Genomic DNA, 19460 nt, shown 5'->3' on the forward strand with positions numbered 1-19460 from the left:
CTTTCTTTTTTTAAAAGCAAATCTAGCAAAGGAACAAGAGTAAAAATGCACTGCATATGCAAGATGCATGATTTGCAGTAAACTTACAAGGAAAGGATTAAAACAGAATATGATGGAAAACTAATGTCATTATTAAACAATAATCTATTATGATGATGGTGATGATGATGATGATGAAGAAACAACATTTATATACAGTAACGCCACTAATCTGTAGTAACATTCGAAGGTGCCTAGCTCCCACAATGTGTCACACATCACTTACGAAGTTGCTGGAAAAAAATAAGTCTTTAATTCAGATTTGAAGCTATTGAGGTTGTTACAATTCCGAAGTGGGATGGTAGAGAGTTCCACAGATATGGCGCAACAGAAGAGAATATGCAACATATTTTGCAAGTACATGTACATTATTTTGCTAATTGCGACTCATACGGCAATTGAGCAAGCGGTTGAATTTAGGATTGAGGACCACAAATAACAGAATAAAAAATAAGAATTTTAAATTTGTTTTCAGGAGAATAGTGATATCCCACCTTTGAAAAGATAATACTGTGCATCTGTGTCACGGGAGGCTACATTTTCATGAGTTGATAATTGCAAATATCAGTTAACTCGCAAAAATAAACACAACACAAAATGTAGCGTGCATACGGTAATTTCTCATCTAATTGAGAAATGCATTTATGAATTTCACAATAAGAAAACATAAAATGCACTTTTTGTTAATGAAAACCTGCCAAAGACATCACATTTTTCCAAGAAAAACAAAATGAGAACCCACAAAATACCCCGAAAATGTACTTAAGAAAAGGACACTCAAAAAGCAGAGAACTAGAGCAGGAGCTCAAAATATCCACAGATGGGGAAATGCTAAGGAAATACAAGCAAGGAAATTGACACCGGCACAGCTAATCTGTCCAGCAGAACATGGGAGTGCAGCCATACACTTTCTACTAAAAATCAAAACAATAGGCAATTTGCTCTTTTGGCATCATGAGTATCTACATGAACATTTATGCATTATAGAGTGTAACTCATTCAATTAGCAGCTAATGATTACCCAGTTAAATATAAGATCTGACAGCAGTATCCCAAATTAACTTGGCAACATTGAGTTGGTGGTTTGGTCTCTATCCATATTTTATTCTGAATCAGCAATCAATCTCTTATCAGAATAGGAAGTAGTTCCTTCAGCCCTTTCGGAAAGTAAAGCAAATAGAGGATTGGGCTTTAATGCAACAGTTCCATGACATTTTGCTCCTGCGACAATTGCTCCCATGGAATATCTGCATGATATTAAAGCCAAATATAAATTCTGCCCACATACCTGTACACAACCATAACCCTAATCCTAATCCTCACATCAAACTAAACCTAAAACCCTATCACTACCCTAACCCTGACTTTAAGTCGTTGGAGAAAATAAGACCAGAGCAATTGTCGTAGGAGCAAATGTCGTGTGATGAATGCAACCCACAAGTGTGTTTCTTGCCTCTCTGATGCATCATTTTCTATGTATTAGAAAAGTCACAGTAAGCTGACTTATTACAGGTTAATGGATTTGAATTTTATTGCGAATTAATTCAAAATTCATATACCTCCAAAATATGTCGACATAGACAGTATTCACACAAATGCTAATGACATAAATTTCAGCTTGCAATTTCAAAACTGTGAATGCAAATACATGTATGGTATTGAAAATTTTCAAATGAGCTTGATATTAACTAAAAGTCTTCAATTGTAAGAGCACTGCCAGTGCTTTGCATACATGTAGTGTGCATGATAGAACACTTGCTGGGCATTCTCATTTCAAATTTGGAATAAGTGCCAGAAAATCAACTGAAAATTAGAAAATTAAATTATATCTTCTTCTCTTGTGGTTAAGAATGAATTACACTGTACATGTATCCAATCCAGGAAACCTCTGAGTCACTTTTTAAAGTGGTGCACACATGCTTTCACGTATCCACTCAAATACAGCCCTACATGTCTGCTATATTCACAAGTACACATAATATTCAGAAAGTATGCTCGACATATATGTGTGTGTGTGTGTGTGTGTGCTTGAGAACTTTTAAAGGCATTAGTTGTATTTACCATTTGCAGATGAAGCAAAAACCCACTGGTTTATTGCTTCAAAATAGTTCTAAAATGTGAGTTAGAGATGGAAACAACCAGTATAAAAATGTCAATCAGTATAATCAATGTAAGTACTGTTAATCATACAAAATGTGAACAGTAATATAATAAAATTGTTTCTAGAATAAGCCATCTACAGTTATGGTTTATTACAAAAAATAGTAATATCTCCTTATATTTTAGGCTTTATTGCAAAATTTTCATATGGTGGGATGCTTTGTGATACAACTGACCTACATATATGCGTTGAATGTGAGAACTCGATAGCTCCAAATGGTAAACAGTACCTTTATTAAGTGTGGGAGGCAGCTGTGCTTATTGTTTTCAAACTGCAAGTGATGATGATTGGTACTCTGTGTGAAAATCATGGCTTTAAGCATACATATAAACATGACCCCAAAGAGACAGCATAATCTTGAATATTTCAACTTAAAATTTTAACCTATGATGTCCTGTGAACATGGTTTTAGATGAAATCTCACAACTAAACTGACCTAGATCCCATTAGAGACAGGGACTGAATTGATGGGCCTACAAAAGGGAAATTACTGTCTCTAGTTTCCTATTTTTTTGGCCATGTCACATTATTGTCTGCATGGCCGTGGGTATACAGACAGGAAAGGGCAAATCTATTAAAGAATACACTAAGGACTGGTAAAACTGAATTCTTCCATTATGGGCAACTTTTTATTACCCCTACAATAACTCTCCCTTCCTCCCCATTATCCACATTTAAACTTTTCTTAACCAGTCCAACCCCAACCAGTCCCCTACCCCTTGTAATTATTTTATCCATTCCCACTCCTTACCCATACTCATTCTACCTACCCCCCCCCCCACTTCCCATCTATACATTCACCTCCCGTTCCCTTGACCCATTTACCCGCTCTCCGCCTGAAGAAATGAAGTGAAGTGACACCGAACAGAAAAATTAAAGACACTTTCCAGATATACTCACTTGCAACAGTCAGGGTGGCGCTGCTGGTGGACACCGAACCCAGCCGGCTGGTTCCTGTGCAGACATAGCTAGCCTCGTCGTCCAGGCTCACGGACGAAAAGTGCAGCGAGCCGCTAGACAACACGACGGCGTTGGTGGAGTTGCTGAGGTCTGCGGGCACCCCATCAATGAGCCAGGCGATGATCGGGGCGGGGTCACCGAGAATAACGCAGGGGAAAGTCGCTGGTTGGCCCACAGGAACGATTTGACTGGTAGGCCCGGTACTGATGTACGGGGCCCCTGGGTTTGCTGTAGGAATGATACATCAGGCAAAAACAACTATAGGCCACCTAACTTATTCATACATCACATTTGTTGAATGAATTCATGGAACAGACTGCTTGAATGGACCAAAGTAGTTTGTGGACAATGCAACGAACAAAGTTACCTGTGATGGATTCAAGAAATGATTCAAGAACTTTAAAAATCTGGGTATAAGTGAAAAATGAAACCGACAACATTCCTCAGATCAGGGCCTTTTGTTATGTGCTCGTTAGAATAAGCCAATGTAATTTCATCAATATCAATCTTACAAGTGATTGCAGCTAATAAATACTACGAGTCTATATGCTATCTCTCTATTTGGCAAACATTTTCAAGTTTTGATGCAAGCAACTGTTATTCCAATCATTGAACAGCATCAATGGTATGATACTTTGACTTCTGAAACGTTGAAAAAAAAAAAGTAATTTTCTGAATTTATAGAACAATTGCTTTTAAGCAACTTCTCCAGAGAAGAAGAGGCTGCAGGATAAAGTGAAGAACCATGCATTTTTCTGAAACAAGTTACTGTACTACTGCAGTGGGCAGCAAGCCAGATGGAGATTATAACTATTAAACAGTGTATTAACCCGTTGAGGATGGTTTGATTTTGCTACAACACGCATTTCCCATAGACACCTCCCCGAGTATACTCGGGACTCGTCCTCAACGGGTTAAAGGGAAGATAAACCCCAAGAGCAATGTGGATTGAGTGAAAGCAGCAACATTAGTAGAACACATCAGTGAAAGTTTGAAGAAAATCGGACAATCGATGCAAAAGTTATGAATTTTTAAAGTTTTGGTGTTGGAACCGCTGGACGAGGAGACTACTAGAGGTTATGACGTATGAGTGGACAACAATACCAAGAAAATATAAAGAAAATTCTACAAAAATCCGTTTTTCATGAAAATTACAAATTCCATCAACTTGATATTGACATATGTTAGGGGTAGCAATTATTCCCCCTGCTTTCTGAAAGAGGTTGGTCCATTGCTCTTTCATAATTCTAGAAAAGTGAATTTTTGTTGAATTTCCTTTATATTTTCTTTGTATTGCTGTCCACTCATACGTCATATCCTCTAGTAGTCTCCTCATCCAGCGGTTTCAACACCAAAACTTTAAAAATTCATAACTTTTGCATCGATTGCCCGATTTTCCTCAAACTTTCACTGATGTGTTCTACCAATGTTGCTGCTTTCACTCAATCCACATTGCTCTTGGGGTTTATCTTCCCTTTAAGGCAGTGAGGTGGTTCAGTCCATTAGTACATCTGTCTTGTAACTAAATGGCTTGGGATTGAGTCCCACTGAGTCGAGCTGAGCAATGTAACTGTGCAATCATGTCATCCACTCTAGTAAAAGATTAAAATACATTAACCCTTTGTGTGTCTTGAGTGCCGATTGGCAAAGAAAACCCCATAGTGTTGAACACACCATCCAAAATCACTGGTACAGAAGGGCATAAATGGAGGACCCATGCGTTGAGTCATGACTCAGAAATGTTAAAGATCCCCCTTTAGTGTGTTGGTTAAATAAAAACAGACTTAACTCGACAAAACTGGACAATCTCCAAAACAATAGATCATCGAGCACTACTGATGTATCAAAAATGATCAATCATCAGCCCCGGCAATACATCTGTCCAGCACAGCTTCAATGAGCAGCAACGCGTGAGCTGTTTCCCTGGTTGCTGACTCTCTCTTCAACTGCATTAATCATGATTGATATGGAGGGACTGCTGGGGAATGCGCAGCATGCAGGTATTCACGCACAGCTGTCCAATTTCTACATTTCTGATTCCCCTTGAAAAAACCACCAAAAGTGACATGGTCTCTTATCCCTCCCACTATTCCCAGCTCAGATCACCTTTAATCCAGACTTGATCCCTCCTGCAAGAACTGGAAAGTCAGACCCTCCGAAAATAGGTCCTAACTAGACACAATATCTGTTGTGTAGCACTCAATATTCCATCCATCCCCTCAAGTGTATGACAAACTCTTACTCAGAATCACTGGGGACCACGTACTGATTGAAAATGTTATTTACAGGTATCAATTTCCATGACTCTTACCCCCCCCCCCCTCTCTCTCTCTCTCAAACTCTATCTTTCTCCATGTTAGTCAATGATTTAAAATAGCAACTTTAACATTCCCCTCGTATGACTAGATTTAATTGTGCTTGCTCTTTAACCATTATAGGTACACAGTGTTTATTTTAATTATGACTCACAGTAATATAACATTTTCTCTAAATATGCACTGTGTCCATGACATTGCCAAAAATATCTACCGGTAGACATATCATGGACACCATCGTTAATGTAGCTGTCTGTAAACTGACATGCGGTTAGGAATTATCATTTTACTAGTACTTCACTTTTTGTCTCTATTAGTGTTGATGCTATAAATGCGATTATACCATTCTTATCTTGAAATATCGGCATGAGCCACTGCACCAATTTGATACAGACACGACTGATTGGCTGCTGCCTTAGTGTTGCCATGGCAGCACATATCACTGCATGAGTCGCCAGTGAGGCAGGATCATCACTTAAAAGAGCCCTGGTGCTCTTGTTTTAACTTGTTTCCTTTTGTTCAAAGCTGCTTTCCTCTAGCCTGCAGACTACTAAAATTGGTAGAAGCCTGAATCTCCTATTGTACTGTATGATCTCTCCAAGTTTGGCCACTCACCATTGACGGTGAGTAATCCAGGGGCGCTCCTCATGGGCTGGTTCGGTAGGAGTGGGTTGGTCACCACGCACCGGTACAGCCCGGCGTGGGACACTGTCACCGCATTGATCTGCAGTGTTCCGGACACCTTCAAGGAATTCTGATCCCCAAACTGGGATGAATAGATCAACATGTCCATCTCCCCCTGTGGCAGGCAGGTTGAGAAGAAGACAAAAAGTATGACAACAACTTCACAATTTCAGCTGAACTTTAATCAGGGTTCCTGCATCTGCTACACATTGATATTCAAGGCCTTTCATTCAGCTAGGTCATACAAACCTGGGAGGGTAGTAATTCAAAATCCAACACTTGTCATTACATTCAATGGATAAAATTCAGACAAGTGATTTGAGAAGTCATATAAAGGTGGGGATTTCAGATGGGTGTAAAATAAGATAACATCCTCATACATATACAATGTATAAGTAAAATTAAAACTAATGTCACATACGGCTTTCACTGCCATGTTTCTTTGAAACTTATCTATTTCTAAAAGTTAACTACACATAGGACATCATTTCTTTGGACAGGGTCTCCACTTTTAAAAGTGCTGCAGGCCCTAGTATTTGCTTACATCACGGAGTGGCTGGCCGTCTTTCTCCCAAGAGACGCTGGCGAGGGGCAGACTGTCCCCCGTGATGCACTGGAAGTAGGCCGGTGTCTCTTGCCTGTCCACAGCGGTCAGGTTGTTGGGCTGGTAGAACACCTCCTCCAGATCTGCAGGGGAAGAGACAGGACAGACAGAGGGTGAGATATGGGGAGAGATTGAGGGAGAAAAGGAGAGGGAGGGAGCTGCAAATGGATCAAATCCTGCATATATATATGGTATAGCATTTATTGCTGGTAATTAATTTATCTTGCATAATATAAAAAACATCTCTTGCTGGGTATTTAAGCAATGCTAATACTCTTTTCAACATCAAACTTGCTCATAATCATGATCACAATCACTTGTTATAGATGCCCATGTCCAATTTTTCCAGCCAGAGATGCAAACTTCGAATGTACATACAGCCTGTACTTACAGGAAATTTCCTTTGTGCTACAATGTACTTCTAAAGATATAAAGGAGAAGTTTCCCAAAATATTCAATGTACTTGAGTGATTGAGTAAATGCTGCAATATCAGTAGAATACATCAGTGAAAGATTTTCCTCAAACTTTCACGGATGTGTCTTTCTAATACTGCTATATTCACTCAATCCATTGTATATTTGGGGATAACTTCCCCTTCAACACAACCACCGTTAACTCAAGCAGTAGAGTACAACAGCACTGCAGTGGCCAAATAGCCATGTTTACAGCTCTGACAGCTGTTGCAAATCTTGCACTGCAATCAAAAGCTTACTGACAGATAAATCAGAAATACGTAGGAATTCTATGTTATTACAATTCAAAAAATTTCTAGCTACACTATCATATTTAGCTTCAGGTCATCACTTTTATTTGGTACTAGACACCTTATACAAACAACGCAACATGTCTTGATACACCACAGACAAAGATCCCCAGAAGGTACTGACAATGTTGTGTACAACCTTTAAAATGTGCATAAGGATCTCCAACTTTTAAACAACAAAATAGATGCCACATTATTCAGCACCATATCTCTCTTTTTATCTATCTGAATTAGTATTGATAGTTATGAAATAAATAAAATGTGAAACACTTTTAAAAGTAGATTTTTAAAAATGATATTGATCATGTAATGATACTAATGCCATATTACTGAAAATGATACAATTTGACTGTTTGCTGGAAGAAGCAGTTGAGAAATAGGCCTACATTTGTATTCACTCCTAAATACTATCAAATTGGGGGAGAGCACGCCAGTCTGTTCCTGTTTTGATGGCTATTTTGATGTTGGCGTAGCTTGTGGTCGCAGAGAATCGTGTCGAAACGGAGTGTGTGGACGAGACTGGTCTCACATCAATAGGAAATCAATTAAACTGACAAGGAACGAGAAAGGAAACAGTTTGCCCTTGTTGCCAGTGTAATTATCACAAATTTACGATGTGGTTTTGACAGCAGACATGACTGGATTACGACTTTGGGGCTTTGGGACATGCGACACTGAAATTGACAAATTGATGGGCGTTTAGATCATGAACCTAGAGTGATTATTTACAGCAAAAGTAAAGAGAAGTCAAGTGGCACAACCAGTTTAGAGCAAATCAATTTTGTGCTCGCTTAATTCATTCTTGCCAATTTGGTTTTTGCCATTGATGAAACATTTTGACAAGGTACATTCACAGATGAAATGAAACTGAATTATACAATCAAAGATCCCAAGCCTGATCAATTTTCTTCTCTCGCTATAACCACAGAATGTGAACAGGAATGATACATAGAATTGTTAAACAAAAATGCATTTAAACATTAAGAAAGTCAAAAACTCATCTAGTAATTTCTACTATATCTCTAAGAACTACTCTATCATCCAAAGAGAGGACATACAATATATTGAACAGTAGAGAATAAAAAAGATTATAAATATAAATACAGTTTAAACATACTGTATATCCCTGTCATTTGTAAGACCTTCTATTATAAGGTACTGTACATATAACAAAACTCTTGTTAAGTGGTATACTACATAGATTCTCTCTGCTACGACAAATTTTCATATTCAAAGCCACCTCTATTTTCTGAGAAATCGCTACAGGGGCACGAGGAACTAATATTACTCAAAAAAGAAAGAAAGACTGAATGAAAACAGTCCAAGAATAGAAATGATGTTGAAAATTGGAGACGCGGAGACAAACAGATGGCTAGCAGTAAAGTAATATCAAACTGCCAGCCCCTTGCCCTCTCATTCCCCTTTGAATATTGGGGAAAAGACAAAAAAAAAAAGTTAAATGGAAAAAAATGCAACACTTTAATAACAGGTTGAAAAGCATAGGAGAGAAATTTGGTAATGACCTCCTTCCCCAATATCCTCAGGTGAGTTTGGATTTTAACGAGATTGTTTGCTCAGCCAGTTGGTGAGCTCACTCGACCCCAGACCACTGCCACAACCCCCCCCCCCCTTCCCCCTTCCCTTGACATCCCGCGACAACACCCTAGAGATTTCAAAGCTCCTGTAAGTAATTTCCAAGAAATCCTGCAAAATTTGTGCAGTGGCTTTTCAACTGTCTAAATTCTGATATTCAGAATTTTTTTTTATCCCTGAGGGACCAAAATTTATGACTCCACTGCAAATGATCAAATAAATTTATTTCATGGGGGGAAAAAAAAATCTTCATAATGAATAGAGACTGTACTAGCATCAGACTGGTATGTTATTGTAATGGATTCAATTTCATTACTCAATGTGCAATCAGGAAAAAAAAATAATCATACATGTACACTTGTACCTAAAAGTTTAATATTTAAGCTTCTTGAACTATTCATAGTGTTTTTGGGTGAGTGAAATCACAAGAATTAAAGTTGATGAATTTCTTCCGTTATGTCAGACTTAGACAGTAAATTTGTTCACTGCATGGGTTAAAAAAAAAGATGAAAAAAAAAATATTGTGCAATTCTCACCTCAAACTATGATTTCAGTTTGATATTGGCAAGTCACCAGCCGGTTTCTGAATAGTTAGAACTCTCGTGTGACATGGACAAGACCACTGAAGACGTCACAATGACCTCACAAAAAAAAAATGCACTTGTGTATTAAGATTTTGTCATGAATGTACTTAGCAATTACATCATAGGCTGGCTTGATTATGCCAACTTTTTACAATATGCAACTTTGTGGTTTCAGTGGGTCAGAAAAAAAAGAGTCTGGCAAGTACCTAATCACTCACAGGAAATGAGGTTGATAAGGGAAGTTATAAAGAAGCTGCTACAGGGAAGGGGAAAGGTCAGCCTCCTTTCACACTGAAAATTTAAACAACAACAACAGCAACAACAACGAAAACAAAAAGTGCCATTACAGGCCTACACCATCAAATCTTGCACCGGAGCATTATCATAAATTAATATTAATTTTATAGGCAGATTCTGTGGGACTCAGTGAAACAGAGATATCATTAATCCTTTGAAATGTCAAGCGATAATTTCCTTGCTTTTCTCATTGCATTGACTGAGGCATCTGTTCAATCAGCAAAGATGGTTTTGATGATATTACAGTAACTATGCTTAAGTGTCTTAGAACGAATTGTGGAGAATAAGTACTGCAAACTATTGACTCTTCTATGGTATAAGATTGCTCATCACAATGCTCACAGCATTGTACATGTATATATCATCAAATACGAAAGAGATTATTTTATTAAAACGGCACAATCTGGTCATGCTGAATGCATGTTGTAGTGCATGAATAAACTCAAAAGTTCTTTAAACTCATGATGAAATTCTTTAAATCAGCAAAAATTATACCTGTATATGGGCAATTCCATGAGAAATGTTCACTTTGATGAAAAAATTAAGTTTTGAGTTTCACTTAAGTTCTCAAATATTCTGAAAAAGTAACAAATATATTTTAATTTTTCACTAGTCTCATGTTTGTCATTACAAAATTTTTTTTTTTTTCAGTCAATGAAAATACTGTATGATGTGTTGCAATGAGGCAAAAATTTGGCTATTTTTAAAGAGTTTAGTGTTCCTGTCTCTAAAGCAGGCCAGATATGTCCTAGAGGCCTTGTTCAGCTTTTGAATTATAGTCCAGTGTATACATCAACGGAAAATCACAACCAACTTCCTCAGCATTCATCAGTTTTTGACCCATTGATCCTCAAAGTTGTGTGATTTCTCTAACATTTGAAGCGTCATGTCCGTTACGTTTTTTACTATAAGTTTTCATAGCCAAGAGGAAATTAGTGTAAAGTTGCTGCAAATTAATTTTCTATGTTAGGATTGAATCCCCTTGCATGTGTGGAAACCACTTTTCCATACCACTTCTAGTTTTCCTGTAAATGGCGTAACGGACATGACGCTTTGCGTAACGGACATGACACCTCATATTAGACAAGTGGCAGAAATAACACTGTGGCTCAGTGAAACAAGGTGGTGATTAGTTTTAATTGCTTGAGGATAGTAGGACATTTCTATACTTGAGTAAATAATTAAGTCTGCACATCACTCAATAAAACAAAAACAAGCAGACTTTGCTTTCTGCCACTGGAAGACTGTTGATTTCAGATGATCTTGCTACCCGGTTACACCGGTTTGATCCATTCCCACCTCTTGTAATCCTGACTGATAAACAGCAGCTGTCATTCCAAGGAGTATTTAGACAATGGAGTTTTCACTGTTGGCCTTCCCTTCAATACTTAAAATGAGCACTTTCTACATATAAGTACATTGTAGACAACATTTAACACATATTCGCCATGGAGTCAACACAACAGCCAGGAACTCCTGCACAAATGCATCCTCGTGCATCCAATGAACATGATCACTGATGATACAACAAAAAATCCAAATGTCACCAGCGTCAATGTCTTCAATGATAATTAAAAAAAAAAAGTTTGTGCTGCATCCATACATGTACCTCTCTGATCTCTATGACTCTATAAATCCACACCTTCAGTGGCACGTTAATGAGATATCACTTGCCAAGAGGGCTGAGAATGGAATTGTTTCTTTATTAAGCGTGTTGACAGTACATGTAGCTCTATCGTCAGAGAAAGTCGGTCTAAATGCTGCCTATCCATTTCATCAATACAAAAAACTACAGTTGAACCTCTCGTATCCGGACAAGTCGGGACCGGGGCTCATCCGGATAAGGGATTTGGCCGGATACGGGAGACTCAATGCTTTATGCATGTACATATACATACACATGTGGGTCCTACTGATGTAGCCCATTGTAGTACCACAAGTAGTAATGTGTATACTGCAACCTTTTCATTGTTACACTCAGTAACAGACCCCAAAAGAGAGGTGTATGTTAATGTTGGAAGTAATATGTAATTCATGTGTGTTTGTGTAGGAGTTCTCAAGGAGTTGGGAATCCCCCTTTCCTCCCGTAATTATAAAAAAAAAAAAAAAAAAAAAAAAAAAATAACGGCGAGATTGCGTCTGTATAATAGAGAGATCCGGATAAAGGGAGGCCGGACAAGAGAGGTTCAACTGTAGATGTACCTCTATGCCAAGGGATATACCGGTATATATGACAGCGCACAGCATCATACAAAAAGCACAATTTTGAGATGCTATGAGAAGATGTTTATCCACTGAAAGGTACATTGTATAATCATTTACAACCAGTTTGTAGGGAAAGCATCCAGTATTTTAAAAAGTCCTACTCACAAGCTGGTGAGAATAATGTAACCAGTACACCACTCTGGCAAGCCTAAGCAAGCAAGAAGTTGATTATACAATTTGTATGAGTTGAATTTGCCGTGAAGAAAACAAGAAATACTTTGTTGCCCAGGTGACCACTCTACATGGAAATGGATTACCGGTATATGTTGTGAAAATTCTCAGAAAAAAAAAGGGGCTTGATCATTCACTTCTAGCCAAGAAAATAAAGCATTTGTTGACAATGATAAAGTACTGGTACTAGCAGTGGAAGTTTTTACAATAGTCTATCCAAGATTGGATAACAGAGGATGATTCTACTCCAAGGATGACATTAATGCCAAATGAAAGAACTTTGCAGAAATAAAATTTACATACCTTATTTCTTTCAGATGATAACATTAATTTGATAATGGTACCAAACAGTTTTGTGGTCCTGTTTCATTGCATAAAAGTTGATGCAATCCTGAGTTCATTTTAATGATGTTGTATTCAAACTTTTTATTTCATACAGATCTGGTTCTGGTTTGTTCTGTTTTCTTTGCCTATCCGCAGATATGGAGACATGATCTTCTATGTTGTACATGTATGCCATTGTGGTACTCTGGGCATTGTACTCCATGTGCTTTTATAGAGTAGCTGTTAGATCACTGAAACCTGCAATAAAAGGACTTTTTGATGTTTTGTTCAAGAACATAATGTAGTTAGCAGTGTGCAGTTATTTTAATCTTTTTATTTTGAAACAAAGAAGTGAAAATATGGTTCACCTTACAAGGGTGTCATGTCCGTTACGCTAGTGTATACTACTAAGTATCAAATATTAGGCCACTAAAAGAAAAAAATAACCACAGTATAAGATAGTAATATGTCCTGTTTTGCTATGGTGGGTGGTAGTAACTGGAAATTTGTCACTAATTGTAGCTAGCTGGCTACTGTGGCTCAGTGAAACAAGGTGGTGATTAGTTTTAATTGCTTGAGGATAGTAGGACATTTCTATACTTGAGTAAATAATTAAGTCTGCACATCACTCAATAAAACAAAAACAAGCAGACTTTGCTTTCTGCCACTGGAAGACTGTTGATTTCAGATGATCTTGCTACCCGGTTACACCGGTTTGATCCATTCCCACCTCTTGTAATCCTGACTGATAAACAGCAGCTGTCATTCCAAGGAGTATTTAGACAATGGAGTTTTCACTGTTGGCCTTCCCTTCAATACTTAAAATGAGCACTTTCTACATATAAGTACATTGTAGACAACATTTAACACATATTCGCCATGGAGTCAACACAACAGCCAGGAACTCCTGCACAAATGCATCCTCGTGCATCCAATGAACATGATCACTGATGATACAACAAAAAATCCAAATGTCACCAGCGTCAATGTCTTCAATGATAATTAAAAAAAAAAAGTTTGTGCTGCATCCATACATGTACCTCTCTGATCTCTATGACTCTATAAATCCACACCTTCAGTGGCACGTTAATGAGATATCACTTGCCAAGAGGGCTGAGAATGGAATTGTTTCTTTATTAAGCGTGTTGACAGTACATGTAGCTCTATCGTCAGAGAAAGTCGGTCTAAATGCTGCCTATCCATTTCATCAATACAAAAAACTACAGTTGAACCTCTCGTATCCGGACAAGTCGGGACCGGGGCTCATCCGGATAAGGGATTTGGCCGGATACGGGAGACTCAATGCTTTATGCATGTACATATACATACACATGTGGGTCCTACTGATGTAGCCCATTGTAGTACCACAAGTAGTAATGTGTATACTGCAACCTTTTCATTGTTACACTCAGTAACAGACCCCAAAAGAGAGGTGTATGTTAATGTTGGAAGTAATATGTAATTCATGTGTGTTTGTGTAGGAGTTCTCAAGGAGTTGGGAATCCCCCTTTCCTCCCGTAATTATAAAAAAAAAAAAATAAAAATAAAAAAATAACGGCGAGATTGCGTCTGTATAATAGAGAGATCCGGATAAAGGGAGGCCGGACAAGAGAGGTTCAACTGTAGATGTACCTCTATGCCAAGGGATATACCGGTATATATGACAGCGCACAGCATCATACAAAAAGCACAATTTTGAGATGCTATGAGAAGATGTTTATCCACTGAAAGGTACATTGTATAATCATTTACAACCAGTTTGTAGGGAAAGCATCCAGTATTTTAAAAAGTCCTACTCACAAGCTGGTGAGAATAATGTAACCAGTACACCACTCTGGCAAGCCTAAGCAAGCAAGAAGTTGATTATACAATTTGTATGAGTTGAATTTGCCGTGAAGAAAACAAGAAATACTTTGTTGCCCAGGTGACCACTCTACATGGAAATGGATTACCGGTATATGTTGTGAAAATTCTCAGAAAAAAAAAGGGGCTTGATCATTCACTTCTAGCCAAGAAAATAAAGCATTTGTTGACAATGATAAAGTACTGGTACTAGCAGTGGAAGTTTTTACAATAGTCTATCCAAGATTGGATAACAGAGGATGATTCTACTCCAAGGATGACATTAATGCCAAATGAAAGAACTTTGCAGAAATAAAATTTACATACCTTATTTCTTTCAGATGATAACATTAATTTGATAATGGTACCAAACAGTTTTGTGGTCCTGTTTCATTGCATAAAAGTTGATGCAATCCTGAGTTCATTTTAATGATGTTGTATTCAAACTTTTTATTTCATACAGATCTGGTTCTGGTTTGTTCTGTTTTCTTTGCCTATCCGCAGATATGGAGACATGATCTTCTATGTTGTACATGTATGCCATTGTGGTACTCTGGGCATTGTACTCCATGTGCTTTTATAGAGTAGCTGTTAGATCACTGAAACCTGCAATAAAAGGACTTTTTGATGTTTTGTTCAAGAACATAATGTAGTTAGCAGTGTGCAGTTATTTTAATCTTTTTATTTTGAAACAAAGAAGTGAAAATATGGTTCAACTTACAAGGGTGTCATGTCCGTTACGCTAGTGTATACTACTAAGTATCAAATATTAGGCCACTAAAAGAAAAAAATAACCACAGTATAAGATAGTAATATGTCCTGTTTTGCTATGGTGGGTGGTAGTAACTGGAAATTTGTCACTAATTGTAGCTAGCTGGTGCAGGAGCGAATTTTTTTATATTTGTTTGTTTTGTAAATGTACAAAGACTACCCCCCCCCCCTAAAATGATATAAATATAAGAAATATTACATGATTGCAGTTATGATGTGTGTCCATATGTTCTAACCTTACTATGCCAACAATAGAATATCTGCTATACCTTGTAATAAAAAAAAATTCTCTTAGCTTACAAAAAGTGGACAAAACTGTCATGTCCGTTACACTCGAAGTGTCATGTCCGTTACGCAATATTTTAAACTATTAAAAAAGAATGAACAGTAAAACTACTCTAAATTAGGACTTTGTGAGTAAAGCATGACCTAAAGGTTTAATCAAGACCAAAACCAGATGCTCTGCATCTTATCCAAAAATTCACAGGAATTTTCATAATGGTATAAGTAGATCAAAATGCCTTGTCCATTTAGTGTCATGTCCGTTACGCTCGCTAAAAATGCAATTTCTCAACAACCACTTGATAAATTTCCATGAAATTTTCAGTGTACGTTCCATATACTTAAATGTGTCTCATAAACTCAATTAGAAACTTTTGGAGACTCCCAATTTCACTGTGTGATGGTTTGAATCACAAAAAAGTGGTCTAAATGTCATGTCCGTTACGCTGGAATTGACCATATATGGTATTGTTTGTACCTACAATGTACATACAGCGTACTGGTACGCTGAATCTGGCAAATATATGAAGCCAGGAGAATACTGCAGGGGCCATAAGGAAATTAACAGAAAAGTATAATTTGTAACCAATTCATTGATATTTCATAAAATTCACTTTATTGTCCTAGAACAAATATGGTGGTCCTGTATATCATCTCAAATGCCAAGCTGACAGAGATACAGTGTATTCCAAATTTTTAAAGTCCCCTCAAATTGATGCACTCAACAGGAATCAAGAAAACTGAATGCAAAGATGTTCCATTATAATGTCGAAACAGGACTAGAATCCTATACTTTGCAGCCACATCCCAAGTTACTGGTACTCTACAATGTATTCTGTACCTCTAGGACGTCATGGTGCAATTATAACCCATTTTGAATTCAAAAGAAAAACTTGTACCATGGGGAAAGAGCTACGCTCTGCTCTCTAGGAAATATCACTGAAACCTCGACCACCACTCATGTTTATTCATTCATGTATAAAGATTTTTATGGTGTCTTCATCAAGACAGACAAGGCAAGGTAATCAGTAGCCATAACCAGTTCATCACACAGGAAGCAGGGAAAGAATGCCAAATTGTTGATTTCACAGTCACTTAATAACAGAATCCAGACCTTAAAATCCTCATATCAGGATGATTTTAATGCTCTTGGGAATGCTACCTTTTAAACATATTGACAAATGTGTGAGTGTGTGTGTTTGTGTGTGTGTGTGTGTGTGTCCTTGGAGATCAGCATTTGGGAAAGAGAATTTTGAAACAGAACCTGAATAAATAGGAGGGGGAAAACTGGGGCATTAGACTTGAAAAAGAGAAGCGAATCGGAAACGTGATAAAGAGAGTGAAGAAGGATGTCAAGGGTAGAGGAGGGAAAGAGTGGAGGATCCGTTACGATGAGATCATGGCAGGATGCGAGGACGATCATGGTTCAGCGGTCGGCAAACAGCGAGCAACGACTTTGCCTTGCTCGCCGTCCCTTGTCATCGATCTCCATCTTTCTCCTTTAAAGCCCCGAGTACGTTCTTGGGATGTTGCCAGATTTTACGAAAAGAAACCCAACATATAGATCATACAACTTCCATGTAAGTTTTCCCTTAAAAAATCCTTTGAAAGAAGACATCATTATATGTATTGTTTGAGACATGTGGTTTGAAGATATTTTAACAATAAGCTCAAGTCAATTCCACAGATTGGACAGTAAAACTTTAAGGGGATTACTATTATTGTTATTATTATGCTTACTAAAATTACCTCATTATCATACCTGTAGTTGATGTCGAATATTGTTGTTATGATAACCATTATCATTTATTCCATAATCATTATGTTTATAGCTTTGAATATCTTAAAAGGATATGTATCAAATTCTATCTTCAAGTGCCACGTTCAATGCCGGGACCAAGAGAATTTTGCGAAATAGGGGATGTCATATGCTTGTTAAACAGTACAATGAACATACTGTAGTTGAGTAGTTGAATTGAATGCTTTCAAGTTAAATGAGCCCAACTACAATTGACTGATTGTATACGGGTACTTACAAAGTTATACTGCCATGTTCTCCAGCTCAGTCTAAGGAGCTCAGCCACAATTATCGTATTATTATCATGACTATGTGTATTAATCATCATTAATCATTGTTATCATGATTGTTGATATTATTATTATCATCATCATTACTGTCATCATTATTATCTAAAAGGGCTGGCCCATCCAAAAGTGCTATCCATTGTAACGTTCATCAAGTTATATTGATCCTTATGTGCAGTTTTCACAGTGAACATTGCTCAAAAGTTTTGCCAAGTTCCAGAATGTTTGCTATCCTATTGATGATCTATGGGACACATGTAAATGGCAAACTATGAAGTCATCATTTATGAACAATTGTGTCTAATCTAATGATGGCAAATTCATGTCCGATGTCATGCATTAAAAGTATATTTACAATTTAAGTGACTCAAATATTAATGAGATAAGCCATCAATTTTTCAAAAGTATTTAATTTAAGTGACTCAAATAGTGTGTATCTATGAGATGGAAGCCATCAATTTTGCAATCCTGTATGAATTTGGAGCAGTTGCTCCACTAAAGCCTAGAAGAGAATCATTGTTTTACCATTGGGGAGTGTGGCGCTTCAAGAGCGTGATTTGTACAATGGCTCACAGCTCACATCTGTAGGCATGCAAGCCCTAGGTCAGGTTCCTCCCCCATCCCCACATCCCCACGCTACATGTACAGTGTATGTCAGTCATGGGCTGCTTGTCACCAAGGCCAAGTCATCAGAGTCGTGTGTCACGGTGACAGCTCGATGACAGGACACCAGTCAAGTACCAATCTGCGGACTGATTGACCCTCTTTCCAGAAAATAAAAAGGGGGAAAAAATCTATTCATCCTACCCCCCTCCCACATTTTTATCCTACCCCGTCAATCCCAAATCTAGCTGTGGAGGAGTCATGCATGCCTGTAGAAATCAGGGAGGTGAGACGGTAGAAATCAAATCTCGGCAGGTTGTCCACTGGGTCCTATTGAACAATATCCGGTCCGGTCCTGTCACTCTGTCTTGTCCACTATCTAGTCTGACAAGCATCACCGGTATAATACCTGTTGCATTACTTCATATCCCCTCCTACTGTTAATTTCACTTCTTTTTTTCTCCTGCCTTTCAACCCCCACTCCAGCCTGACTCCATGATTACACTGTACGTGTGCTTCTTTTATTTCAGATTTAGTTTAAAGTTCTTTCACCTGTACAATGTGGTGCTCTTGCTTGATGAAATGTCTCACAATAAGAAATTATGACAACATATAACATGAGGAGAAAAAAAAATGCAAAAAAATTACCCTCTTTCTTCACTTCTTTTTTTTTTTCACTTATGTACTGTCAACAATTTCAACTGATTGCTTCCTCAAACAATTGTACCATGTACAGCCATTCCCCTTTCATGAAAAATGGTTACCATTTCAGAATCTGTAATTATAGTTTCCTCAGGAACTGTCGTGAACCAAATCTGTGACGTTCAAGTTGTCGTTGTTGTTGTTTTTTTTTTTGTGGGGGGGGGACTGTTCCATTGAGAAACATGTAACACAAACACTGTTGTAGATGCACAATGTATGCATTCTTTGAAATGAAGAAGAAAAGTGTGAACACAATGTAAAATACTTGTATGAGAATTAAAACAGACCTTGACGAAATCATATGCCTACAGGGTACATCATAACAGCTGGAAAGAGCTGTACTAGAGTCTAGTCAGCTGCTGTTTAACTCCGTCACTTGGAATCGTTTGAACATAGTAGACTACTGAACCAGGG

The 19460-nt window shown here is 37.7% G+C and overlaps 1 protein-coding gene across 1 annotated transcript in view; it reads right to left on the reverse strand.

Annotated features, from left to right (window-relative positions):
• Window positions 1-19460, reverse strand: part of LOC140240624 (contactin-3-like) — a 110990-nt gene that overhangs the window by 80450 nt on the left and 11080 nt on the right. The window contains exons 3-5 of the mRNA XM_072320378.1: window positions 6704-6846; window positions 6091-6274; window positions 3101-3388 (exon numbers count right to left, since the gene is read on the reverse strand). Of these exons, the coding sequence (XP_072176479.1) occupies window positions 3101-3388; window positions 6091-6274; window positions 6704-6846 (615 nt within the window). The remainder of the gene's footprint in view (window positions 1-3100; window positions 3389-6090; window positions 6275-6703; window positions 6847-19460) is intronic.

Source organism: Diadema setosum, chromosome 17, assembly GCF_964275005.1.
Source record: "Diadema setosum chromosome 17, eeDiaSeto1, whole genome shotgun sequence".
Classification (NCBI taxonomy): domain Eukaryota; kingdom Metazoa; phylum Echinodermata; class Echinoidea; order Diadematoida; family Diadematidae; genus Diadema; species Diadema setosum.